General features: G+C 45.4%; 2 protein-coding genes across 5 annotated transcripts; both read right to left on the bottom strand.

The window, feature by feature from the left end:
* Window positions 1-7,466: 7,466 nt before the first annotated feature.
* Window positions 7,467-12,569, bottom strand: LOC102288875 (cysteine-rich and transmembrane domain-containing protein 1). 2 transcript variants are annotated; one of them, XM_005949913.3, is made up of 7 exons: window positions 12,227-12,569; window positions 12,089-12,144; window positions 11,508-11,606; window positions 9,680-9,723; window positions 9,348-9,486; window positions 8,817-8,960; window positions 7,467-8,736 (listed from the first exon to the last, which is right to left on the bottom strand). In XM_005949913.3, the coding sequence occupies exons 3-6, from the start codon at window positions 11,575-11,577 to the stop codon at window positions 8,842-8,844; spliced, it is 372 nt and encodes a 123-aa protein (XP_005949975.1). In that variant the 5' UTR covers window positions 11,578-11,606; window positions 12,089-12,144; window positions 12,227-12,569; the 3' UTR covers window positions 7,467-8,736; window positions 8,817-8,841. The 2 variants fall into 2 exon arrangements, with proteins under 2 accessions (XP_005949975.1, XP_005949976.1); XM_005949914.3 differs by having other exon boundaries at window positions 12,089-12,155.
* A 389-nt stretch (window positions 12,570-12,958) lies between these two features.
* On the bottom strand, window positions 12,959-23,530 carry LOC121812557 (amyloid-beta A4 precursor protein-binding family B member 3-like). Of its 3 annotated transcripts, none has more exons than XM_042215081.1 (13): window positions 23,218-23,530; window positions 18,010-18,173; window positions 17,868-17,923; window positions 16,938-16,986; window positions 16,343-16,492; window positions 16,117-16,244; window positions 15,968-15,973; window positions 15,672-15,786; window positions 15,465-15,546; window positions 15,287-15,370; window positions 14,706-14,821; window positions 14,447-14,626; window positions 12,959-14,308 (listed from the first exon to the last, which is right to left on the bottom strand). In XM_042215081.1, exons 1-13 carry the CDS (start codon window positions 23,264-23,266, stop codon window positions 14,048-14,050), a joined length of 1,440 nt encoding a protein of 479 aa, XP_042071015.1. In that variant the 5' UTR covers window positions 23,267-23,530; the 3' UTR covers window positions 12,959-14,047. The 3 variants fall into 3 exon arrangements, with proteins under 3 accessions (XP_042071015.1, XP_042071013.1, XP_042071016.1); XM_042215079.1 differs by having other exon boundaries at window positions 17,868-17,926; XM_042215082.1 differs by lacking the exon at window positions 15,968-15,973 and having other exon boundaries at window positions 17,868-17,926.
* Between the last annotated feature and the right edge of the window lie 4,349 nt (window positions 23,531-27,879).

Consider the following 27,879-nt stretch of genomic DNA (forward strand, 5'->3'; position numbering starts at 1 on the left):
TGAACAGCTGAATGAAGGGAACAGCTGATCATGATTGTGCAGTCAGGTGCATTTGCTCCCACCATGGGGGCAGAGACCCTGTGGGGTCTGAACAGTTGAACAGTCAGCTGAGACCTGACGGCAGCCCCACAATGATGTGCTGCAACGACAGGAGGACATCTCCACTTTACTGATGAATAACATGAACGAGCTGTGCGGATCAGCACAGACACTTTGAACACATTCCTGTAACAATTATTCAATTGACCTCGAGTCAGACAGATCCAGTCCCAGCATGCTTTGCTTCAGACTAATTAACTGCCAGGAAGCAGCAAGTCACCAGTGTGGGTCACATCTGGAAGAACAGCAGCACCTGTCTATGTACAGCACTGCAACCTTCAGCAGAAATGCCCTTGCTATGGAGGCTGGGCCCAGATGCATAAAGCTTCACGCTTTAAGCTCACGGCCTTAGACATAGCCCCAGCAGAGGCCACAGCCTGCTGACGAAGAATCTCAGTCCATCCATTCTCTTCTGCATTTGACTTCAGGTCATGGAGCGGTTGGAGCCCATCCTACCCCCTGTACCCCCTGGACAGGTATCAGGTTTAACTTCCCACAGACAGGACAAAGACACGCTGTGGATAACATCTAATGGTGTATGGTCTACCTTACAACATGAAGCGCCTTGCTGCTGTGGGGATTTGGTGCCATATAAATAACACTTTCCTCGTCTTAACAGATGTGCTATAAATAAAATGTGTCTTACTTACTCCAGATGCTACATATTATAAGGTAGAAACCCTGGAGGCGGTCTTTACTGTCACGTCTGCTGACTGCAGCTTCTTCTACAGCTTCTCCTCTGACAGCACAAGAAAGAAAACTCACCAGCTTTAAAACACGATTTACATCATCTGAGGTTCTCACTGAGAGAACAGTTCAAGAATGTCCCCAAACTAACGTGATCAATAATAATTAATCATTCGTTTTAAATCAAATAGGATAATAAAAATGATGATACTGATGAAGACTGGTGAATATTGTGTTGATGATGTGACTTGAACGAGCTGCTGCTGAGTGATTGTTCTTCACTGTGTAATACACGCCTGCTTCCTGACTTTAGCAGCAGTAGTACGGCCCACTCCAGCTCCCACTCTAGCTCCCACTCCAGCTCCCACTCCAGCTCCTGCTGCCAGACCCAGTGCAGCTCCCACCAACAGTCCCACTGGACCAGCTGCAGCTCCAACAGTAAGCTCGGTGCCAATCGCAGCACCGACTCCAGCGGCAGCTCCAGCTGCCCCGAATAAACTCGTTGTTCCTTCTGCTTCATATCTTGCTTCAGTGGCCGTTAGCCCAGCCTGTCCTCCTGAAGTTGCTCCATCTCTTGGTTATAGCATTCTCTGCCTTCTCAAACATCTCGCTGGTGTAGCAGCTTCCTCCGGTTCTCTGAACCATGGTGTTGACCTTCTCCAGCAGCTCTCTGACCTGAGCAGGATCTCTGCTTCTGTTGTTAAAAACATGATATCCTCCACCACACTGACGGATGAAGTCATGGAGAGCTGGATTTTCCCTGATGAAAGTTCCTGTGGTGACTCTCCCACGCTCCAGGTCATCTCCACGTGTGAACAAGGCCATGGTGTGAATCTCTCTGTGAACCTGTCCACACAGAGCAGCAAAGGAGATTGATGTCCTGACCTCTGTCTTCATCTCCTCTTCAGTTTGAACATTATCAAACACACCTGGAGTATCGACCACAGCCAGTTTTTGACCTTCAAACATTTCCTTCTGACACTCTGAAGTTACCGAGTTCGGAGATGGTTTAGATTCAAAAGCATCCTCTCCTCCTAAGATGGTGTTTCCTGATGCACCAGATCCAGTTATTCCAAGGAGCACCATCCTGAGGTCTGGTTTCTCTTCTATCTCTTTCTTTTGTGGTTCCTCTGACTCTGTTAAAGAAAGTAGAGAACTTCAGTGATTTCACCACATTTTGCAGCTGAGGACTAAGTCACGGTGAAGCCGCATTCGCAGTGTGAAAACGTGTTTGACCTTCCTGATTTCCATTTCTTTTATTGTAACATTTCCATAACGTCTCAAGCACCAGATAGTTTGTTCTCACCACAGTTTATTGAGGAGGTACAGAAAAACAGGCCAGGAGGAGGCGCTTCCAGGTCGGGAATGCGCCCTGACCGTCGTCTTCACGTACGCGCCGAGTGGCGGTTCAGGGTACCCCGCCTTCTTGGAGTCCCTGGGTGGGAAAGACTCACTGGCAGTTGTCCCCACTGGCCCAAGCAGTCATTAGGTTTAGGGGAAGTCACTTTTTCACACAATATTTATGCATTGATCAAACTTATATTTTGATTTGTCTTAATTAAGAGTAAAATGCTTTATTATTATGAAATGGAGAAAAGTTGTTTATCTCTCTGATAGTTGTTAATCGCGTCAGAACATTAAGATCTTTCACTCTCTTAGCTGTGATGCAGAGGTGGCCCTATCCCTGCCCCACGTCACACCACACATCATACTGCATATTTTTCTACTTAAAGAAAACATCTGGATGTGAGTCTGAAGCTCAAGGAGAGCGAGGCTCGTGTGGCCTTCCCACTGACGGCTTGTTTTTCACAGACTCGCAGTATCGACGTTAAATCTTTGTCTGACTTCATTAAATATACTAAATTTATTGTACAACGAGGTGATTCAGGAAATGGAGCTGCTGCATCTGTCACTGAAAAGACACCAGAGATCAAACTTTGAGTTTTAAACACGTCTCCTCGTCAGAAAAGTCGATCTGATCGTTTAAACGTGAATCTGCCGGAGACGAGAGAAGCTACAGAGGTTTGTACTTGCTCTCTCTGCGTCTGTCAGAAGTGTTGAAATCACATTTCCTCCTCGTGTCATCCACAAAGTGCTGCCATCGAGGGTTTGTTTAAACATCAACTATTGTAAAAACAAAGGAAACCAGTGAGAGGAAAAGATCAAAGACAGATGAAACCTAAGAAAGGTAAAGTGAGTGTTGAGTCTTATCACTCTTTAATCACACTCATTTTCTACATTGCTATTTTTAAATGTACTTGCTGAGTCGCTTGTGTTTGCTGGCCATGTTCGTCTTTTACAGTTGATGTGTGGTTTGTGTCTCTGTTGAATAGTTTCCTCTTTGTTACACTACAATTTGAGTCTGCTGTTAGCGCCTCCCTTTGAATAGGAGGAAACAGAAGCAGGTAGTTGTTGGTTGCACGTCAGCAGTTGTGTAATTTAGCGACTCCATCTGTGTGTGGTACATCACTGCTGTAGTGTGCGTGCAGCAAAGCACAAAGCCTGTGATCAACAGCCATTTTTCTGCTGCTGTTACAGATCTTTGTGAAGAAAAGTGAACGTCACGCTCGCCGGACAATCCTGCAGGTGCTGTTTGGACGGGTCATTTATCCCTGAATGCTGTCGGTCAAACATAGTGAGCTGCTCTAATGCTTGAATCACAGTGCCATTAGACCTAATGTCACACTCAGTAGCAACACTAGGACCCACGTTTCTTAATCCCTGCTAATGGGGTCCCTCACACTTCTTAAATACATTTACAAGGACCTTAGGTTTAGAAATCAAATGAACAGCTCTGAGGTTCCTTTCTTTAAGAAAGGGTAGGATGGCCCCTCACGGTCTCTAAATGAACAGCGAGGTCAGTTTATGATCATTAATATGCAAATTCTCATGACCACTGATCCATGTCCATTAGAGAGCTGGGGAATGGCTGCAATCACAGCATGTAAGATGGTGACAGATGTACTCTTAGGCCCCCTCCTCCATTCAGAGATGGAGGAGGGGGCCTAAGACTCCTTGACTCCGCCCTCAAAGCGTTCCTCCCTGTCCAGGATGTTACATCCTCATCACTGAAAGAGTGTCCACTGGCCTGTAGGTGTAAAGACTGCAGAGTCCTGGCCTGACGAGGTGGCTCTGCTGTGTTGTGCATCCTCTCAGCCAGAGGTTGTTTAGTTTCCTCGATGTATAAATCCTGCCAATCCTCCTGCACTTAGGCAGCAGCTGACTTCCTGCATCACCTGGAGCTTTCTTTACGTGCCTTCCTAGCTTTGACAGATGGGAAACCTGCAGTCAGCTGAGACTGAAGAAGTCACCTGATGATGACGAAACTGTCACGGTCTGGCTGGCAGACCGTGGGGAGGTGGGGAAACAGGACCCAAACGCCGGACTCTTCAGTGCAACAGTGTTTATTTACAAGGTGGTGAAGTAAACAACAATGAATCCCCAGTTTGCCGTGTAGTGCTCTCTGCCCCAGTGTCCCTGCACTCCCCGTGCTCACCGCTCCTTCTCGTCCCACACTCCTCCTGAGGGGGAAACAATAGAGGCAGCCGTTGCAACTTGTCCCAGCAGGCATACACTCACGCTTGACTTGCTTGAAGCCTGACGTGACGTCAAACGCAATAATCCAGCGTCGGTGGAAGCTCCATCGCTCATCTAAATAGCTCCCCCGACGAGCCCAGATGAGGAGCAGGTGTGCGGCCAGGACTTCGGGTGTGGCCAGCCCTCAAGTTAGGCCACGCCCCCAGGGCTGAAGGTGCCTGTAACTTGGCCACAGCAGAAAGGCAAAACAGACACATACCTGCCTACATACAGATGTGCACAGGGGCAGTGCAGACAACACACCAAATAATAATAATAATAATAACAACAACAACAGTCATAGTCCCCACTGCCCACGGACCCCGAGTCCCCAGAGCCGGGTCTGTGACAGAAACGTTTCTCCCACTGAAAACGTCCAGATGAACAGAATCAACCTTTTGAGATTTCCTTACCTGGATGACTGAGCAGGTTCTTTTTTTAATCGAACTTTTTAAATACTAGTCCTTCAAACTAGTAAAAACATGGGTAATGGGATCCCGGTCTCCATTACAGTCTCTGACCCAAGAATTTAGGTTTTAACCTCTCCAGTGTCCCAGTGAACAAACTATGGATGTTGTAAGATGGCGCGGCCACGTCCAGACGCCTTCCTGACCACTCCGCTCAGACTATGCACCTTTTTAGTTGTTTACTTATTTATTGCTTTGTTAAACATGGCAAAATCTTCTAGTTTTAGCAGGTGTGTTCACTTCCATCTTCAACGAGTCCCTGGCGAAGTCTGTGGTCCCCACATGCTTCAAAAGATCCACCATCATCCCTGTGCCCAAGAACAGCAAACCCTCATCCCTGAACGATTACCGGCCAGTTGCACTGACCTCGGTAGTAATGAAGGTGTTTGAGAGGCTGCTGAAGAACATCATCTCCTCCTCCATCCCAGACACCACAGATCCACTGCAGTTCGCCTACAGATCCAACAGATCCACAGAGGATGCCATCGCCCACGTCCTACACACCACTCTCAGCCACGTGGACAAGAAACAGGGTAACTATGTGCGAATGCTGTTTGTTGATTACAGTTCAGCGTTTAACACAATAGTGCCCTGCAGACTGTTCACAAAGCTGAGGGATCTGGGACTTAACAGCCGTCTGTGTGCATGGGTGTTGGACTTCCTCACTGGGGGAACTCAGGTGGTGAGGGTGGGCAGGTGCATCTCCAACAACGATGAGGCGGCCTACGTGGATGAAGTGAAGAATCTGGCATCGTGGTGCCAGGACAACCACCTCCAGCTGAACGTCGGCAAGACCAAGGAGCTGGTGGTGGACTTCAGAAGGATCCGCACAGAGAAATATGCCTGAAACCCGTAAACGAAGCAGCATCTGGCTGCAGTTTAAAGACCTTTTTGTCTCAACTTGGTCTTGACTCAGTCTGCTGCGGCTCGTCTTCTACCCAGAACTAGAAGGTTTGCCTCTATTACTCCAGTGCTCTCTGATTGGCTGCCTATTAAATTTTGTATTGATTTTAAAGTTCTGCTGCTTACTTTCAAATGCCTGAACAACCTTGCCCCTGACTAGCTCACCAACCTCCTCGGTCTCTATACTCCCAGAGGTTCTTTACGATCATCTGGTCAGTTGCTTCTGGCCCAGCCCAGGCACCGTCTGAAGACTAGGGGTGATCGTGCCTTTGCCTCTGTAGCACCAAACCTCTGCAACAGTCTTCCTGCTACCAATCGCACCTCTGACTCCATTCAATCCTTTAAAGCACGCGTAAAAAGTTACCTATTCAACCTTCAAGCTTTTCCGACTTGCTAATCCTCACCGCTCATTAACTGCTGTATCGTTTCTCTGGATAATCATGATTTCTCCCTGTTTCTACTTATTAATGCTTTTTGTTTGTTTTCTCTACTTTCTCTATTTTAACTTGTTTTAATGACTTACTGTAAATTACTCTTTATTCCTCGCTGTGAAGCACTTTGGTGTGCCCCCCTGGTTTTAAACCTGCTATATAAATAAAATTGTATTGTACTGTATCTTAACCACTATAATGACCGTGGCGGGACAAACAGGAAGTGATGTCACAGCCACGGACTCGATGACGACACAGACTCAGACTGAGGTAAGTTGCTTTTTTAATTCTCTTTTTTCAGTTCAGGTCAAATTAATTTCACAGAATAATTAAAATGTGTTTTATAAACATTATTGTTTATTAATCACTGTGTTACATTCAAACATCCACAAAAGTGTCAGAAACAAGTTCAGCGTGGTCGCCTGTGGACGACTGTGATGAGAGCGTCACCTGCTGAGATTCAGCGAGCTTAAGGAATCTGCTTCTCTTCAAGTGTCGGCAGTTTCCCTACAGGTCATTCTTCATGTCTGCAGGCGCTCTTCAGCTCAGCAACACAAAGCTGACAAAATGATTTTTACTGATTTTTATTTGTCACAAAATATCAAAAACATCAAAACAGTGAAGAAAAAAAAGCAGTCACAGTACAGAAGAGACTAACGAACCGAACACGAGGGGACCGACATTAAAGCGACTCTTTACATTTAATGTTAGAAATCAAAGAGAAACGCCACCAGATGAGGGGAGGAGTCAGAGAAAAGACTTAACTGCAGCAGCTTACAGCTCAGTGTCCGAGTCACTAACAACATTTGAGCCACTTCAAAGACGTCGCCTGCTAAGAGCGGCTAACGGAGGCTAACAGCAGCTAAGAAAGGCAGAAACAGAAAGGTTCAGCATCTCAGTGTGGCTGTCGTCAGTCAGCAGTGAGCATCACTGACTCGTGTCTGAGTCCTTCCACAAAGTTTCCTCCGGAGTAAACAGCTGTGGATGCTCCACCCAGCATCGTGAGGTGCCCGCAAGAGCGCTTCAGAGTTACAAATATAAATATATATATTTTTATTCTTGACTTATTGCTAAGTATTTATATTATTAAAACATGTTCAAATATAGTGTGTACAAAAGCATTTTTATCCAAACAGTAGAAGCAACAGCAGGTTAATCTGATGATGATTAAAAGTCACCCTCATGTGGTCAAACTGAAGTACTACAACATAAATATCATTTTATTAGCATTTTAAACTTGTTGTTAAATTAAAACATAAGTTTAAAATTTATTTGATCTCCAGAAGGTTGGACGTGTTATCAGCAGGCCAAGCTGGACCAATCAGAGGAGGACGTATTGGTTTAACCACCCAACAAATGATGTTTCTACATTTTATTTTAGTTTATCAGGTTCTTCTACTGAGCTGTGAAACAAATGAAGTTTTCCACAAAGTCAGTGTGAAAAAATAAAAATGAATTTCTGACCCTGAAAAATGTTCAAGGTTTTTTATTTGTCACATGCATAGTTATACATGTATAACACACGGTGAAATGAAAATGTCTTGTAGTCATTCCTTATTTGAAGGTGATGGATTCATATTATTGTTTTGTTTTGTTTTCTAAGATGGAACAAAGTCTGAGTTCATGCATGATTTTAAAAAATGAACAAAATCAACACAGAAAAAACATTCACAGGTCAACATGACTAATGTTCTTCACTGTAATTAAAATGTTTTTAAATGAATAAAATGTCATTTATAAAGTGACTATTAGAAGTAAGCAATGGTCAGTGCATCAACATAGAGCTGACGAAATAATATTAACTGAACAGATGGAAAATAAGAGCCGTCATAAAAGATCAAACAACTTTTTCCTCTGCATGATGTCGCACTGAGACGATGTAATAATCATAAATCTTTCATTACTGCTATTACTTCAAACTCTCTGAATGTTGAATTCATCACTCGGCTTTTATTATTTCCTATCAGCTTTAAGTCTCAAACGTGAGCATCACAGCAGTAAAACTTTGGATCTGTCTGCGGCAGGCAGAAGACTGACAGCAGGCTAAACCAATCAGAGGAGTCCTGTAAACACCATCACATACTTCATGTATAAAATAAAGAGTTTTTACCTCGTGTTTGTGGTCCTAGAATCAAAGTTCAAACCTTATCAGTTATTTAAGCTGAGTGGCTTCTGTTAAACACATGAAATAAAAACCCTGCAGAGACAAACAAAGACGCATTAATGTGTCTGAAAAAGTTTATTTAACAGAGAGCAGATGAAGTGTGTCATTAAGCTGGAGCAGTTCTACTGATGCAAACATCAAACTGAGTTTCTGGAGTTCAGTCAATTTGTACATTAACATCTTAAAACAAACAAACAGCAAATATTTTGATTTTTACTGAAGAATTAAAATAAAAAACAAAAACACGAATATTTGTATTTTAATCATTTCAGAAGTCAAGAGAAAGAGTTCATCATCGAACACTGAACAAACTTCCATCCATCCTCTTATCTTTATTAGGGTCACAGGGGGCGGAGCCTATCCCAGTTACACAGGTGGAGAGGCGTGTACACCTGTACAGGTCCACAGCCTGTCGCAGGAGAAACATGAGAACATAAAAACAGTTTGGTGTTGATGAGAAAATCAAACTTGAACTGTTTGATTTCATACCTGCTGTGTGACAGGAGGTCAGAGGTCAGCAGAGGTGCCGAGTCAGCAGGTCCCAGAGGCAGCAGCAGCACAGGAGAGTCGAGCACGCCGCCAGACACGACTTCCTGCCGCCGCCCTGATCCTGCTGCTGATCCACCACGTAAACTGGAAGGACAGGAAGTCACATGACTAAAGCCTGCAGGATGCGTACCCAGTATAACAATCAGTTGTGACGGCTCTACAGTTTTTTCTATTTTGGGATCCGTATGATGTCATAGAGAGGAGAAATCCTTGTATGGCCATCAGAGAAGCCCCGCCTCCTGTTTGTGAGGGACAGCCAATCAGAAAACCTTGTTTTTCTTGTTTTATATGTATTTTCTTTTATGTGGTTATGTGTTCATGACGACTCAGACTCGCAGCTGCTGAGGTCGTCTGAGCATGTGCAGAAGAGGGAGGGTGGAGGCTGAGGATGGAGGAGGAAGATTTTTCCCCACTATGACACACAAACTGCTGACCCTGCCTGAGCTCTCTGTGTCGTGACCTTTGACCTGCCTGCGTGTTTTGGTGGGTACGAGGCCCCTGGGGGCCCGTCGAGCCTGCCCTGGTAGGCCGACTGGGTCCCAAAGGTGCTCTGTGGGGTCATCGGAGCCATGTAACCTGGATGTTCATGGTAATAGGACTGAGGGAAGGTCTGCAGAGGAAACACGTGGTTACCATAGTAACACTGATGGTCAAGTGACAGTTCGTTAATTTGAAGAAAAATTTATTTTCATGCAGTCAAAGAATTTTTAAATCCTAAAACTGAAAAGAGGCTGAAATATAAAACCAGAAGCTTCATAATCTCTGATGATCCTCAGGATGCTGCAGCAGTGCATGCTGGGTACCTGGTACGGAGAGTTGGGGAAGAAGCCAGGCTGACAGGCGAGAGCTGTAAAGAAACAACAGGATCAAAACTTAAACCTCAGTCTGAGAAATGAAAACAGCTGATTGGCTCAGATTCTGCAGGTTTCCTGAACTGAATTCTTCTGTCCCAGCCGCCTGTGAACGCACCTCAGCCGCCTGTGAACGCACCTCAGCCGCCTGTGAACGCCCTCAGCCGCCTGTGAACGCACCTCAGCCGCCTGTGTGCCTGCATCCTCCCTGCTCCACTTTCCTCCTCCGCTACCCTCCTTCCTCCTCCCCTGCTCCACCCGTGTGCAGTAAAGGCAGAAGAAGCTCATCACATAACTAAACTTTAACTAATGACTTTAATGAAGGCTGTTGCTGTGGCAGTGATGGTCCGTGTTGGTCAAGTTACTTGAAAAAAGTAATTAGTAATTAATAACCAGTGATGGGAATAACAGAGTTACCAACAGCGTTACTTTTTCAGTAACGAGTAATCTAACTAATTACTATTCCTATCGTTACAACACCGTTATCGTTACTAACAAGGAAATGCGGTCTGTTACTGTTTTTCAACAGACGGCTGAAGCTGTGTTCAGCTCACTGCAGCTTATATCAGCTGCAGGAAGTAGCTGTAAGTAATCAGGACGCTGCAGCTTTAAGCAGCTGTGCTCCTGCGGACGGTAACCATCACTTTCTGGCACAACAGCTGGAGCTCAGGGGGCAAAACAATCGCACGAGTGCTGCTGTTTGACTGAGGAAGAATAAAGGAGTCGTGGTCAATCACATGACCACTTACAGACAAAGCAACAAGGTGACATATACCAGTTTATAAACTGTGTTGATCGGCCAGTAAAACCAGAGTCATGATAAACAATATAACAAGTTAAAAGGTTAAAACTAATAAAGTTTTAAAAAGAGACTTTTCCATTTGATTACATTTTGTATGATGGATATGCAGAAAAAGAGAATGGGCTGAAAGATCTAAATCGTGTTTTTAAAAAGTAACTAAGTAATTAATTACTTTTGAAAATAAGTAATCAGTAAAGTAACGGGATTACTTTTTGGGGAAGTAATCAGTAATTAGTTACTGATTACTTTTTTCAAGTAACTTGACCAACACTGTCATACGTCAGTCTATTTTCTAGATGCAATAAAACCAGCAGAAAATAAATAAAGTCAAAGATCAGTCCTGTGCCATTCACCTTAAGCAGGGTGTAGGCGAGGGTTACCCTGGTGCAGTGTGCCGCGGTCAGTGAAGAATCCGCGAGTTTCTCTGTGAGTTTCCCATTACGTCGTAGCTACTCGGTGCTTGTTGGAAGTTTAGGGGTTTTTTTCGCTGTAAAAAGAAGTTTTCTTCCCACGCACAGCGGACACTCATGTTTTTGTCACTTTTTATGGAATCAAACTCAAAGTAAGGTCAGTACTTCCACGCTTTAAACGCTGCACGCTCATACTCTCTCTGCACTCGATATGTGATCCACTGTTGATCTGCACACAGCTGTTGTCACGAACGTCGCACTCGCTTACGTCACTGTCGTGAGACATTCTCGCAATAAAATCACAGTTTTAGTAACGCAGTAACGCAGCGTTCCTACGGGAAAGTAACGGTAATCTAATTAGCTTTTTTCCAATGGTAATCCCTTACTTTACTCGTTACTTGAAAAAAGTAATCTCATTACAACGCGTTACTGCCCATCACTGGTGATGGCACATGCCAACCTTTGACCTCTGTGGCTGAACATGAAGCCAGTTTTGTGTCTTTCAGAGTAAAGCTTGTGCAGCGCAGTTGCACACAGGAAGTGATGTCAAAGATAAAAGAGGACAGACCTGGAGAGAAGGCGGGGGCCGAGGGGCCCTCAGGGAAGTGAGGACGGTACGGCGGAGGCTCGGCGCTCATCCTGGAGGGACGGTCGGCTGATGGCGTCGCTGTAGAAGAGGAGAGCAGAGACACTGAGCGGCTGTCTGAGCGTGGATGCTGACGCGTCTCCTGAGTCAGAGTCAGGTCAGTGAACGCTGCCTCACAGCTCCATAATCCAATCTGCTGCCACAGACCTCCACCTCTCTGTCAACACTGTTTTTATTCACGCTCAGGATTGTTGGTGTCAGCTGAGCCTTATTTACCGTCTGCACAGCACAAAACTTCCAGCTGAGACACAAAGAAGCTTTCAGATGTTTGAACGGGAACTCAAGGTTTCCCATAATTACTTCAGAGCTTCAGTTTAGTCGTCAATACTTTATTACCAGACAACAGAAAGTTCATTTTAACCAAATAACCAGACTCCATTCACGAATCCTGCAATTTAAGGTTTTACAAGCAAGCCTAAGAATTCCAAACTAATTCATTTTACACTTCTGGAATTTTACAGTTTCAAAGTGTCGTCTCTTCAGTTCGTCTCTGTTTAACCCACCTCACTGCAAAAAAACGTCAGAATCCAGGAAACTTTGACCTCAGTCTGCTGCCCGCCTGTAAGAAACCTGCAGTCATCACAGAGCCTTTAAACGTGTGGTTTTTAAATGGAGTCTGGTGTGACAGAATCTGAACTCACCTTCCAGCTGAAGACAAACTTCTGCTAAATCATTGATTTTCTCCCCGGTGAGCTGACAGACGACTGACGGGCTGAGGAGGGCAGACAGCTGCCAGAGGCAGAGGAGGTGTGGTCAGAGGTCTCCTCCTGCTCCTGCTCCTCCTCCTGCTCCACTGATGGTGGCTTCCTGTTTGTTTTTCTTGCAGCGTTTGGGCTCAGACTGGTTCACAGGAAGCCAAATAAAGTCTGCAGCTTTCAGGAGTCACCCTGGAAACAGCTTCAGAGATATCTGCTCATACAAACTGATCACTGATCAATAACATTCAGCCTCATCTCTTTATTTTTTTTGTTGATAATTTATCATCTTTGAATGTATTTTAATTTTTCAATATTTTTCATTTTTGGTTCTGTTTTTCTATCTTTTTTACATTTTTAATATTTTATTTTTCACTTTTTAAAATCGTTTTTAACCGTTTCTTTGTTTTTTTACACAAACAATAATAATATCGATTTTTCTTTCCCATTATATGTGTTATTGTTTCATAAATGATAATGTTTTACATTTTTATTAATAAGATTTATTATTTTATTACTTGTATGATTTTTTTGTGCTTACTTTTAAAATATTTATATTCATTATAAATGTTTTTACATTTTTATTTAATTTAATGTGTAAAAAATAAATACAATTTTTTTACATATAAATGTTATTTCTTTAAACAGCTGTTGCTCGAGTTTCATACCAGAAAAAAATGTTTTTATCAGTTTATTATTGGTTCATTTATACATGACATCATTGATCACTTTTACTGCGAGGAAACAACGACAGCCTGTCAGATGCTCAGAAACTCAATCTTACCTAATAACAGTAAATACAGCACAGCTTCTATTTAAGGGTACGTCAGCCAATCAGGAAGCAGAAGGAGAGTCAGATGTCACTGTGGGCGTGGCATTTGTTTCAGTTCATGCCTGCATGCAAACTGCTGCTTTCAGCACAGGAAACAGGCCAGTTTATCTTCAGTCTGTTTCTCCAGCGCGTGTTCATCGCCCTCTGGTGGCCGAGTTAGTCAGTGCAGCTTTAAAACACGATAATGAAGCTCAAAGCAGAACAAACAGACGCGTCTCTACAGTTTTTGCTACGTGTCCTCTGTTTACAGGAAGTCTTCCTCCACCTTGGATGTGAAGCGGTCCTTTTTACTAACGTGGGCGGATTTTCACTGTTACCCTTTGAGCCGATCGCCACCTCCTCTGCTCCTCCCTCGTTTGTGCTTGTGGTGGTGACAGACCCTGGAGAGCCGCACAGAGTTCAGGTGAGGCTGTGGCAGTCACACACAGAGACTGATGATGTTACCTCTCAAATCAAACGCCTCACAGTTAGGAGGAGCAGATGTGACTCCGCCCCTCGAGGGGAGGAGCTGTGACGACAGGAAACAAGAAAATGAACTTCAGTTACGACTCATAACCTCGGTTCTATGTGCACAGATGGAGCTGAAGGGGTCAAAGGTCAGGGCTCAGCCTTGTTTATGGTGTGGATGGATGTTTTCAGCGATGAACCTGCTAGCCTTTAAACTTTCGGACGTGTTGGTGGAGGTTTTGATCGACTTCGTCCTTCACTCATCCTGCTGATCAATCACAGCGACTGATTCAGGTGTGTTTGTGGTCCAAGCATCGTGTTCTGGAGTTGCTGGTGATGTCACTCAGCCAGGCGGACCACCAGAGCCCTATGTGCACAGAGTTCAGCCAATCAGAGGCCGGTCTGGAGGCCCAGTGTGGTCAGGGGTAACATATCTGGAGAATCAGCTACCCTAACCCCTGGGGGCTCTGGTGGTCCCGCCTTCATCATTAGGACGTGGCGGCCTGTTTGTTGCGGAAAGTTTCAAAAAACGCCATCATGCCCTTCCTCACATTGCTGCTGCTGCCGCTACCCTTCGCCATCCTCTGCGCCATCATGCTGGAGCTGCTGCCACCATGGTGACGGGATGTGAGGGGAGGGAAGGCGGCGCCATCCATGGAGTTGGCCCGTTTCACCTTTGACGGGTTTGCACGCCATGATTTGGTCCTTGGGGGAGGAGTCTGAGCCACCAGACACTTCTGATACTGGACCTGAAGGAGCAACAGCAGCCAACAGAGGGCGCCAGAGGAATGATTTATTCTTATGATTAATATTTATGCAATATATCAACAAAAACTCTGAGTGTACGTCAGGTGATCAGTGTGATGTCCGTGACCTGCATCTCTCACCATGCACGCAGCCTGGACGGCCTCGGAGATGATCCCAGCGTCCGGTTCACACCAGAACACGTGACATTCAAACTGCTGCGTGCCGCCGTCCACGATCACTGCGAAGGTGTGGCTGTCGTGACCGACGCCCAGGAAGGTGAGGAAGCGTACCTGACACTCCCAGAATGGCTCGTCGCCGTCCTGTCAGCACGACAGGAGGAGGGTTAAACACAGCCATGATGACCTTTGACCTGAAGTCTATGTGCATCGAGGACTGTACCTCTCCTTTCCACAGAGACAGGACGTTATCGGTGACGTGGATCACGGTCGGCTCCCAGTCGTCTCGGTCTGTGGAGTTCATGATGCTTTCTATCGCTCGGTTCAACACCTCCATACCTGCGACACACATCAGCGACCTTTAACGTTTTAATCACACAATATTAAAACACTCCTACTGGTTACACTAAACATTCACATAGGGTTTTATTTCCACGGAGGCCCTCCTGATCGGAGACCTCAACATCTGCGATCGTCCACGTCAGATGTTCCCTGTGGCGCTTCAGGCCTGTTTCAGGTCGCTCAGCTGATCCGTGCATCTCCAGGTTTCATGACCAGGACTCACCTGGTCTCATGTTGTTAATGTGGGAGCCGTGTATAAAAAAGATCTTAAATAATTAGAGCAGTATTTTGTTAAGTTGCTTGAATTAAAGCTGAAAGTCTGCATCATGGTTGTCTGCATGATCACCTGTATGTGTGTGCTGTACATGAGTGTATATCATGGTCCAAAGCACCAGTGTTTCCAGTGAATGCATATTAATGGTTGAGCTCAGCCCAGGTGTGACAGGTGTGTTTATGTCCTACCCATGGCTCGCGACACCGGCAGGTTGCCGATGTACTGGACCTCAAACTTCTGCACCTGCTGCCGCACTGCCTCCAGAAACTCCACTGAAACGACAGCAAGATCAGTAATCAGCCAAAATTAGTGCAGGACCAATCAGAGCGCAGCGTCTACACTAAGGACGCACGGCAGGTGACTCACCTTGTCTCGGCAGGTCCTCAGGTGAGATGCTCTCCATGGTCAGGGAGCGGGACGGCCTCATCAGAGCCTTCTCAGACATCATCTAAACACAGAGTGTAGAGAAGTAAAAAACGCTGACCTCTGACCTCTCAGGTAAACCAGCTGACCCACAGCTGTAGTTGACCCTGAGCTGCAGGTGGCCCTGAGATGTGGGTGACCTCCACTGACCTTTGAGCACATCTCATGCAGCGCCGTGGCGATGGCTTTGGCTGGAGCGTCGCAGCGAAACACGTGACACTTCAGCACACAGCTGTCCTTATCCCCCGCCACGAAGGCAAAGTCCCTGAATGCACCACACGCACACACACGCACACGCACACACACACGCACGCACGCACGCGCACGCACACGCACACGCACGCACACACGCACACAGCGGACCGATCAGGTGGTGATCAGCAGCTGAACTTAGTTAATGACCCTGACATGTGGAGGAGGCTGTGAGTGTAAGGGTAGTGGTTTACCTGTCCCTGCCCAGGTGTGAGGGGGCGTGGCAAAGAAACACACAGAGTTAGTGTAAACAAACCGAAGCATGCAGGAGCACAAACCAGGAGTTCAGCTCAGTGAAGCACAAACACAGGAAGCGGGGGAATACGCTCTCTGATTGGCTCACCTGCCATTGTTGCAGCCCACCCCCCAAACACGGATATTGATGATTGGCTGACAGTGCAGGGGGGTGTGGTCTAATGGGTCCAACAGGGTCAGGGTGTCTTTTTTCAGAACTAGCATCATCTCGCGGCCCTGCAGACAGACAGGTGGATGGACAGGTGATAAACAGGTTCCACAGGACACACGTGCACTTCCTGCATCCTGCCACAGGAGGGCAGCAGGTGTCTCACCTCCCCCCAGGCACCCAGCCGGTCTCTCTGCTCGGGGCTGCTGCAGTGAGACAGCTGCTGGATGACGTTACTAACAGCGAGGCTGCTGCGACCAGGAGAAAGGTCCTCCTCCTCCACCTGCAGCCAGCCGAGGGAGCGCACGGCAAAACACTGGACAGGTGGAGGGGGAGACATGTAGAGGGGGAGACAGGTGGAGAGGGAGACAGGTGGAGGGGGAGACAGACAGTAGGTTGATGGGTGACAAACAGAAACCAGGACACAGAGGCAGAGAGATTAAATCAGATTAATGCGCAATAAAACGAGGTCGAGAGACACAGACACAAACAAAGAGAGAGAGAGTGAGATTAGCGCAGATTAGAGCACCAGAATAAGTCCTGGACCAACGAGGACCTCTCGTTTCTGTGTTCAACACGTCGTTCCAGAAACCTCTCCATCATTTTCATCATGTTCACACAGGAAGTCGAATGTGCCCTTAATTTATTACCTGTGTAAATGAACAATAACCACAGGGGGCGCTGTGGCCCCAGTCAGAGTTAAAGTGACAGAGTTTTTATTTATTTGACAGAATCAGGTATTATTAATGTTGCTGTCTCACCTTGGAGTCGGGGTCGTGGTTGGTAAGGTCATCTTCGTGCCACGAAGACCTGAGAAACAAAAAGAGTATCACCTGCACAGGTGTAGAGTGCAAACAGCAGGTCCTCATGATTACAAGGATCAGTGTGTCCTCATAAGTCTGCAGAACTACAGTGAGGACCAGGGTCGGGGTCCAGGACACACCTGTGGGGATGTTTGTAACCAGTGGGGACAGCTGTGACGGGACTTCAGCTGTACGAGGACGTGTTTACAGTGAGGACATGTGTCCACTGTGAGGATGTGTTTACAGTGAGGACATGTGTCCACTGTGAGGATGTGTTTACACTGTGAAGACATGTGTCCACTGTGAGGATGTGTTTACAGTGAGGACATGTGTCCACTGTGAGGACGTGTGTCCACTGTGAGGATGTGTTTACACTGTGAGGACGTGTGTCCACTGTGAGGACGTGTGTCCACTGTGAGGACGTGTTTACACTGTGAGGACAGTTTACACATGTCTACTGTGAGGACATGTGTCCACTGTGAGGATGTGTTTACACTGTGAGGACGTGTGTCCACTGTGAGGATGTGTTTACACTGTGAGGACGTGTGTCCACTGTGAGGTTGTGTTTACACTGTGAGGACAGTTTACACATGTCCACTGTGAGGACGTGTGTCCACTGTGAGGACGTGTGTCCACTGTGAGGACATGTGTCCACTGTGAGGACGTGTGTCCACTGTGAGGACATGTGTCCACTGTGAGGACATGTGTCCACTGTGAGGTTGTGTTTACACTGTGAGGACAGTTTACACATGTCCACTGTGAGGACGTGTGTCCACTGTGAGGACAGTTTAGTCGTCACTCTTTAAAGGACAGCTGTGTCCTGGACCTGGACACCTTTAAGCTGTCATGGTGGGAACACATCACCCATACTGCACATGTATGTGTTACCTGTCCTCAGGTGGACCTTCTGTCTCCTTGTTGGAGCTCTGCTGTCCAGCCTCCTCCTGCTGAGACACCACAGAAGAAGAAAAGCCTGAGGTGACCGGGTCAATCTGAGCAGGTTTACTGGAGCAGGTCTGCTTCTTCTCACCTGGGCATCGAGCAGCTGCGGTGTCCCTGTAAGACGGGGATGTTGCCACTGGGTGGCGCCGGTGGGAACGTGCCAGTAGTACGTTCCCGTGGAGTCTTTGATGGTTCTCCAGCCAGAGGGAAGGTCTGGGTCCAGCAGCAGGTTCTGGTCTGTCCAGATGTTGTCTACAGGGACACAAAGCAGGTAAATGTGAACTGTTTAAAAGATGGAGCAAGCTTCTGTCTCTGAGAACATGGGCGGGGCTTAAACCTGCATTCAATCTGATGGCCACCAGTGGGCGATGTGTGTGGTTCCTGTTCTGTTCATGAGTCGCTCTATCACACGTGTGATAGACTGGAGCATCGACAGGAGTACGCTCATTGGCTGACAAACTGTGATCGACTGATTAGCCAATGAATGTGCGCCTTCACATTTAGACCCTTTTGTATTGTCTATATCAGTAAATATTTTTAACAGTGCCCCCTGCAGGTCACAGCAGTGGCTGTAGCTGGCGACCACAGCCGGCTGCATCGGATCGTCAAAGCAGCTGCCGACACCATCGGCCATCTCTGCCTCTGCTGCATCTTTCACAAACGCTGCATCAGTCGGGCCTCCTGCATCGTGCGTGACCCCTCACACGACTCTTTTCTCCTCCCTCCCATACGGCAGACGCTGTTGCAGCACCGGGGCCGATCCTGCAGACTGCGGGACAGCAGCTGAACTCACCACAGGCTCCTCCCCCCCCCACACACACACACAAACTGTAAACTGACTCTATTGGACTCCACAGACCACTGCTGGATGCTGCTCTCCTGCTTATGTTGATCACTTTGTTTCACACTGTGAAGCTGCTACGCTGGTCATTCTAAACAAAGTCACTTTAAATCTCAATTGTAAATTTTAGACTGTTATTAACCCTTTTACCTCAAAGTGTACATTTACTCCCCTTTATATTTTTAGATTTATTCTTATTCGTACTCTTCCCATATGTTGTTCTTGTGCTCTGTATGGAACTGGAGCCTCGTCGTCTCGTCTCCATATACCGAACTGTACATGGCAGAGATGACAATAAAGTTTACTCTGAGTTTGAAAACCCTCGTTGAAGATTTTACAAAATCTTAAATATTCTTAGATTATTTTAGTCTTCTGTTTAAACCAATAGCACCCCGTGATGATGATGATGATGATGATGATGATGATGATGATGAGTGTTACTGCATTCATAAATGCGAGTCAGGGTTCAAATAAAGCACTAGCCAAAGTAATCTCATTACTGCACTCATCTCTAATCGTGTCGTCAAACTTCTTTCAGATGTGAAAATGTTCAAATGTTCTGAACTCAGAGTTCAGACAAACATTCATTTTGTGTGCAGCTGAAACATGCTCACTGTCAGCTCCAGCTTTGAGTCCACAAACTGAGCTCAGACATCCATCACCTCACAGCTGCTTTAACCTCCTAGGACCTGCGTCCTCATATGTGCACATCACATTTTGGGTTATTTAGACCAAAATACTCAATTTTGCTCTACAAGGGCCTGATATCCACTTACGAGGACATTATCCTGCTACTGTTCTATCGAAATTTTAAACAAATATCCTCATATGTGGCTCTCACTTTTCCTTAAAAACAAAAATCAGGTAATTCTTTGTTTTTACATTCATCAGGTCCCAATCCGCCCAAATATCAAAGAGAGATTAAAAATGCTGCTGTGGAAGAGTTCGGGTCGTATGGGGTTAAAGCACCGCTCTGCCCATCATCAGATCAGGTATCGATCCCGGGACATCAGCACTGCTGTCTGCTGCAGAGGACACGTCCATGCGCGCGCAGTCAGCGCTGACACATCACAACTGCATCTGTTCACTCTGAAAGCAACGGCACTTATAATCATTTTCAATTCAATGAAGTGAGCGGTTGCATTTCTGTATAGACACATTCAGCAGCTCACGTTTAATGAAAGCGTCCTTTTAAAGGTAGCTGAACGCTCTGTGATTGGCTGCTCTCTGCACTGAGTCAGCGATGTTCAGATGTGCGTCCGTGGATCTGAAACGTTTTCTCAGATTCTGGTTCCCTGCAGGGTCCTGGGTTGTTCTGGAGAATCCTGAGCCTGAACATAAGTCTGTATGTTTCTATGAGCTGTGCCCCGAGCACGGACACGTCCACCACCTTGTGTCCTTCAGGCCTCCTGCTCTGCTCTCACACTGCTGACTCTCTGAGCTCTGAATGTTCCTGTTTTATTCCTGATATCTCTGTAAAAACTACAACAGGAGAGGCCGGCGGTGATCGGAGGTCACGCTGCGTTAGAGGAAGAGAGGAAACCGGAGAAGCTGTGAATAATTAATAAGTGCTCCGAGACACCAGACGCTGAATGGGCTGATTAAAAGACAACGATACGATCAGCCTGAGACGGGGAGGCGGGGCCATGCTGCTGACCAGCAGAGCTGCGGCCTGAAAGTCGTTCCCACAGCAGAGCACTGATTGTGTCAGACAACAGTTACCTGTGATTGGGAGCTTATACACACTGAGACGCTTACATTCAGTCATGTGGGGGATTTAATATTCCTGGTATATAATCACACGTGTTTCAGATTAAGATGAAAGTTTAAAGTCACGCTCATCCAAACCTTTATTTTAGTCTGTTTCCCCAAACAGGGAGAGACGCCTGCTGAGCATGAACTAAAGGTTTGTCTCATAAATGTTCATGTTGAAGCTGAACGTTGAGCTTCTGCTGGTTCAGGGCTGATGAAGGACTGAGACGGCACCAACGACTGAGATACGAATATAAGAAATACTTTACCCCGTGTTTGGGAAGCTTCCTTTACAATAATAAGAATAATAAGAATAATAATAATAATAAGAAGAAGAAGAAGAATAATAAGAGAGACTCCATCTGTTGGTCAAAGTTACAAATTTTTGTTATTTTTTTCTTTTTGTTTGTTTTTTCAAGAAAAAATCCGCCTTAGCTTTTTATTCGTTTTCTAATCTGTATTGGGGACATTATTTTGTACATGTGCGACCCGGCTGTTTTAAATGGTATGACTAATAGAAATGAATACATGTACCGCGTTACGTATTTAAAATACAAAATATGAGTAACTGTATTCCGTTACAGTTACCGTTTAAAAAGGTGGTATTCAGAATACAGTTACTTTGTTGAAATAAAGGGATTACACGGTACTTTCCTGTTTCATATGTTCGGCTATGCCCTCTCTATTTTTGGTTTCCACGCCCCAAACAAAACGAGGCTCTAATGTCTGTGTCTCAATCTCGCGGCCGCATGATGATAAGAAGGAATAAGTTATTCACAAAAATGATTTAATATGAAGGCAACAGGCAGAGTGTTACGGGCATTGCCCTAAAGCAGCGGTCCCCAACCCCCGGGCCTCGGACCGGTACCGGTCCGTGAGTCGTTTGGTACCGGGCCGCGAGAGTTGAGGCTCAGGTGTGAAATGTATGGTTTTCAGGGTTTTTATCGGTTTTCAGCGTTATTTTGTTATCGTTTTTATCGTTTACTCGGTTTTCCTGGGTCTTTTCACGTGTGTTATGAATAAATCTTTTTTTTGGTACCGGTACTAGTTTTATTTTGTTGTATTTATCCGCGACACCTTAAAGGCCGGTCCATGAAAATATTGTCGGGCATAAACCGGTCCGTGGCGCAAAAAAGGTTGGAGACCGCTGCCCTAAAGCATGCAGCCTGATGGAGCGTAGCCCGTGCTGCAGGGAGGATGGACCTGTGATGTGTCTGTGAGCGAGGAGGGAGAAAAAGGAAAAGTAGGAGCTGTCACCGAGCAGAAACGGGAGCTGGAAGCATGTAAATATAATAATAACCACTGCAGCCAAACAGAGTGCCTGACGAGCCCAGTTGTAAGTAAGCTGTTAAGACTCGACTGTACACTGTGTTCGTGTTTTCCTCTGAAACAATAAGTTCCGTTGAGCAGCCTTTCAACGCCTCTCTCTGTCTCTCGCTAGCAAACTTGACCCAGCACAACAAAGTAAAGCTAGTTTTCAGCTACGAGCCGACAGCGAACCCGACGTATCAGCCAGAGGTCCCTTTACTACGGTTCGGAGCCGCAGACCTTTTAGTATACAGAATATCACACAGCATCATGTACTTGCCTTACCTAATGTAAAAAAGCATGATAATATAATAAGTAATCCAAAGTATTCAGAATACGTTACTCTCATTGAGTAACGTAACGGAATATGTTACAAAATACTTTTTGGATTATGTAATCTGTAATCTGTAGTGGAATACATTTCAAAAGTAACCTTCCCAACGCTGCATATATATGAGAAACGGCAGCTCGGAGTCTGGTCCAGCCCTGGATACAAACAGCTGACTTCACAGGCTGTGACCTGAGCGTCCTGTGTGCCGACTGCAGCGGAGCTTTAGCTCATAATGACCCTTTAAAAGACGAGTGATGGAGGACAAACACCACCGTCCTTCTGTAGACTTTGTTGTGTCCCTCTGTGTTTTCCTGTCCCTCTCTAATGTTTTGGGCCTGATGAGGACCCCGAACACCAGAAGGTCAGTCAGTTAGCAAGGCTAAAAGCTAACAAAAAAGGTTGCATTAACAATAAAAACACTGAAGACTATTTCTGCTTATTCTGTTACTTTTCCTCCAATCAGCACTCATATGCTGGTTAGCTGGAAGACTTAAAGTGAGCACTTAGGTTATATATCCAAATGCTTCACTCCGTGTAGCCACGTACCTGCACAAACAAACTCTAGAGCCAGGCTAGGGCTAACACATGGTATCATGCTAACAGACCCCAAATAACAACAACAACAAATGTTCTTAAATATCTGTGAACCTGTGTACCCCCTCTCTGCCTCCAGTAATATTTCTGTTTATATTTATACATTTGACAGCTTAACGTTGACTACAGTGATGGCTGTGCTGACAGATCTGCTGCAGCTGGATAATCCACGTTGACAGTAACTGTGTGAAAGGTGCACCTGCTGGCTACATACATGATGTACTGATACAGACTGAAGCTAAAGCTCTAAGGTTCAATCATGACAACATGCTAACACAACGAACATAAGCTAACAAGTTCAGAATCATGAGTCTGTGTCAGAGCAGTGAAGCTAAAAGGTCAGAGGTCATGAGATTATGCTAACAGGCTGCAGTTTCATTTTTGTGGACAAACACGTTAGCAGGTCCTGGTTAGGCAGCAGCAGCACCAGGACCCCTGTTTGCATGTATGTGTGATTGTGTGTGTCTTACCATCATAGTTGACTATAATGATGGCCAACATGTAGTCCTTGCCCATCATGGCTCCGCCCTCCAATACGTGTGTTCCAATCAGCTGATCACCAACACACACATACACACGGGCCCAGAGGACGGTTGTTAACGTCTTCTCCCGTTCGCCTCTCTCTCTGTCTGTCTGTCTCAGTGTCTCTCGTTCCTCCGGCTGTCGCTCTCTCCGACGACACCATCAGTCTTCTTCTTCTCCTCCTTTGTGCTTGCCCAGCGTTTGTCTCTCCCTCTCTCTCCCTCCTCTCTGCCTGATAAACGATGCTGCTTGTCCTCCTCTCCTCCCTGTCCTCCCTCTCCCTGACTCTCCTCCTCCTGCTGATGTCATCACTCCCCTCCCTCTCCTATCTCACCCTTCACTGTAAAAAACTCAGTGTTACTACTGTGGTCGCGTTCACATAATGTCTGGTAAACAGTCAACTCGAGGCACTTCATATTGTACAGTAGACCCTACAATAACACATACAGAGAAAAACCCAACAATCATATGAACCCCTATGAGCAGCACTTTGGCGACAGTGGGAAGGAAAAACTCCCTTTTAACAGGAAGAAACCCCCGACAGAACCAGGCTCATGGAGGGGCGGGGCCATCTGCTGTGATTGGTTGGGATGAGAGAAGGAAGACAGGATAAAGACATGCTGTGGAAGAGAGACAGAGATTAATACTCCTCCAGATTTGGAGGTCTGATTCTCATTCCCACTGTTTCACACTCGGCTGCAAACCGTTCCAGTGCGAGCTGGAGGCCATCACTCCATGAAGCCAACAGAACCACATTTTTTACAAAAAAACAAAGAAGAGACTCTGAGACCACCCAGTGAAGCCTTCAGACACTTCACTACGCCTAGACGTTCTGTCCATAAAAGTTATGAAGAGAATCGATGACAGAGGGCAGCCCTGGCTGAGTGCAACACCCACTGGAAACCAGTCTGACTTATTGCCGACTACGCGGACCAAGGTTGTATTAGGATGGCCTGCTTCAGAGACAGGGATGATAAATATGAACAAGTATCTCTGCCTGGTTTTAGACATCCAGCAGTTAATGTCATCAGTGCAGCTGACAGAGGTCAGATCATAAGATCATCTGCACGGAACAGCAGGAGATGTTGTGGTTCGTTATGATTGTACCAAGTGGGAGCATGTAGAGGCTAAAGAGCAGTGGACCGAGGTCAGAACCCTGAGGGACCCCTGACTGGAGTGTGATTACTTTGACCGTTAGATATGGTGACAGGCAATTCATTTTGTTTGTTTTCAAATCATTTGCTGAGAAATGAAAGATTATAAATGATTAATTATCAGTGGCTCTAAGAGGTGTGACACAGATGTGACAGGTTGGTGGGGTCGAGTACAGAGACTGTAACTGATGAGGAACTTCAGGTGAGAAAGTTTAAAAATGGTCTTGTGGAGTTGAACCTCTATTTCCTGGATCAAAGTTTCACTTTTCACTTCACTAACGGGAGCACGCTACACGGTTATTAGTTTGACTTTCACAATAAAACACTCCAGCGATCAACTAATGACTGCATCCAGGTTCATTAGTTTGTTTACAGTCTCTCTTTATTTCAGGCTCACTGCGTGTCTCACTACGTCATCATATCTGTGACACAGCGGCCACGTGTCCCGGAAATGTTTGTAATGTTGGGAGTTCGTGAAGCTCGAGACATTTCAAGATACAGAACCATTTCCTTTTCAAAGTAAAAGCCTTAACATTAAACGTAAGAACATGTTTAAACGCAACACTATAATCGTTTATTTTATTTTCTAGTTTCTGGGCTTTTACTCATTTCATTTCATTCATTTCATTTATTTGTTCATTTCCAGGCACAACAAATACCTATATTGAACATAAAATGCACAAAACAAAAAACAAAAATTGCCTGAAAAAGGAGTGGGACGAAGAAAACTTATTAAATCCCACCCCTATACTCACTCATCAACAAAAAAACAAAAAACAAAACAAAACAATAAACTTCCCGCAGCTACGCCCATTATTGCATACAGTCCCATCAACAGCCCCGGGCGCATACAAGCATCTAAACGGCAGCTCGCAAACAACAATTAGAGCCTTCATAACTGAATACAGAATATATAAATTATAAATTACATTACCACAGGTAACAGGCAGAATAACTACAAGTAACAAAACACATACATATACATACATATATATCTACACACACATGTACATATATGCACATACATACGCACACTCTTTTTTTTTTTTTTTGAATCCATACCAGCAATGGTAAGAGAACAGACATTACAGAGCACACTAAAAAACCATCATTGAGTATACTGTGACCAGACCAACTGTTTGTAGAGAAATTTAAATCTATGAATATTTTTGCATTGTTTCAGTTGTAAACTCAGACTGTTCCAGATTTTCACACCACATACAGACACACAAAAACCTTTACGGGTTGTTCGAGTTCTGGGTAATTTGAATTCTCCAAATCCTCTACACATTATAAACCTTTTCTCGAATTTCAAATCTAGTTTGTAAATTTGCGATTACTACATTTATAAATTATTAACTCTAAAAAGTCATCTTGTTTCTTTGTTTGCTTATCATAATCAGAAAATATGTATATTTACTCACTTAAGTAACTCAGTTATTGTATAATATTATTGTTAAATGTTATATTTTTATTATTTTATCATAGGTTTTTATTTTATATGCAGCAATTTATTTTATTCCAAAAATTTAGTGGTGACAGAAGAGTTTTCTCTGCCTTTGCACATCTATCTCTCCTTGAACAAGAAAAAATACATATAAAAATGCATATCCTTTCTAATATTTATTCAGAGTGATATTAGAAAAATATAAAATAAATAAACGTTTCAAGAAACTTTTATTTTGAAGCTGGACCGGAAACCGTTCCCCGTGTAGTCTGACCCGGGCCCGGCGTGTTCCGTCCACAGCAGGACTCTGTGTCGGTTTACTTTAAGTTTAATTTGGACCAAAGTTGCCCCGAAGCTTCGGTCCCTGTTTAGCTCGGTGGATTAGCCTCCCGGTTAGCTTAGCCCAGCTTCCCGCCGCTGCTCTCTGGACTCCAACATGGAGGACATGTACGTTAAACCCGGTGAGTTTCCTCCTCCCGGCACAGAGCGGCTCTGCCTCCATGAAGAAGGACATTAATGTTAATGAACGGCGTCGTGCCCGGTAACGATCTGCTCTCCTCTCATCGCCTATTAACAGAACACAGTGACGAACTTCATTCACAAATCTGTGAATTTAAAGTTTTTAGGACTACAGGCAGTAAATAAATAGTGTGTAAACATAATCTGTGTCAGGTACCAGTTATTGGGTTGTTATTCGACATTCGGCCAGCAAACAATCCATAAAATAGAAATGGAGGGTTAGTGTTTTATTTAACGGTAACGGGCTGTTGCGACTTGTATGAGTACGTGTAAGGTTACATTTGAATTTATGTCTGATTTAAACATGCCGTTTGTAGCTGATTTCTCTATGAGTGGAGTCTTCGTGTTCAGAATGATGAACCGGAGTTTGGTTGGACTGGCTGGACACGTAAATGAGTCCGCCTGCTCAGCTGGAACAGAATCACCTGAGAGCCAGGTAGTACCGGACTGCAGTCGCGTGGTCAGCTGACTCCGAAGGGAGTCTGTGTTTATCTAACATCAGAGACACCGCGCGTGGAAAGAAAGACGCGACGAACCTCATTCAAAAACCTGTTAGTTTTACATTTCGCGGAAGCTTCAGCCAGCTCACACACACCTGACACCTGTAAATGTTAGTGTTTCTTAATCCTGAGTGTATTTAGGTTCGGCTCACGAGTCATGCACCAGATGATCATCATCCAGGTGCAAACAGGAGTTTCATTTGATGTTTCCACAAACTGAAAGTCCTGATCAGGTTATAGCGGAAATCACGTGATCAGTGACGGCTCGATAAACGACCTGACTGACCTCCTTATGTTTACACACACGTGGACAACGTTAGTGTTGCTGTTTTTAGATTACAGAGCTGCTTTCATTGATCAGTTATTGATTACGAGGCATCAGATGGTGTGTTTCTGTCTGACCGATGAGGGTCATTGATCACATGAACAGCTTCAGCCATCTGTCACAGGGCAAACTGGGGTATTGATCCCAGTGTGCTTTAAATTAGAGGATGGATCATGTGACCAGTGAGGGGATCAATAATCAGTCACATCTGAGTCACAGTAATGAATCTCCACAATCCACCTCCTGCGTGATGTGAGTCATGTGAGTTTGTGTTGTCCCTGAACCTCACACCATCTCACCTTTACCTGAAACGTCCCAGGTGGAAGGACCACGTCTTTATCTGAATTCTGCAGACTGTCAGGTCCCTGCTGTCAGTAGTGTTCTCAAAAATAGAAACGCTCTTCGCTGTTGTTCAGACTCCATTTTTAATTCCATTAAGTAGAAAATCGTGGGGGTGATCGTGGCTCAAGAGTTGGGAGTTCGTCTTGTAATCGGAAGGTTGCCGGTTCGAGCCCCGGCTCCGACAGTCTCGGTCGTTGTGTCCTTGGGCAAGACACTTCACCCGTTGCCTACTGGTGGTGGTCAAGGGACCAAGTTGATAGGTACGCTGACAGAATCAAAAAGAGGTGGCGCCAGTGTCCAGGCAGCCTCAGCCATCTGTCAGC

Source organism: Haplochromis burtoni, unplaced genomic scaffold, assembly GCF_018398535.1.
Source record: "Haplochromis burtoni strain Fernald_Lab_line unplaced genomic scaffold, NCSU_Asbu1 Contig_654, whole genome shotgun sequence".
NCBI lineage: Eukaryota > Metazoa > Chordata > Actinopteri > Cichliformes > Cichlidae > Haplochromis > Haplochromis burtoni.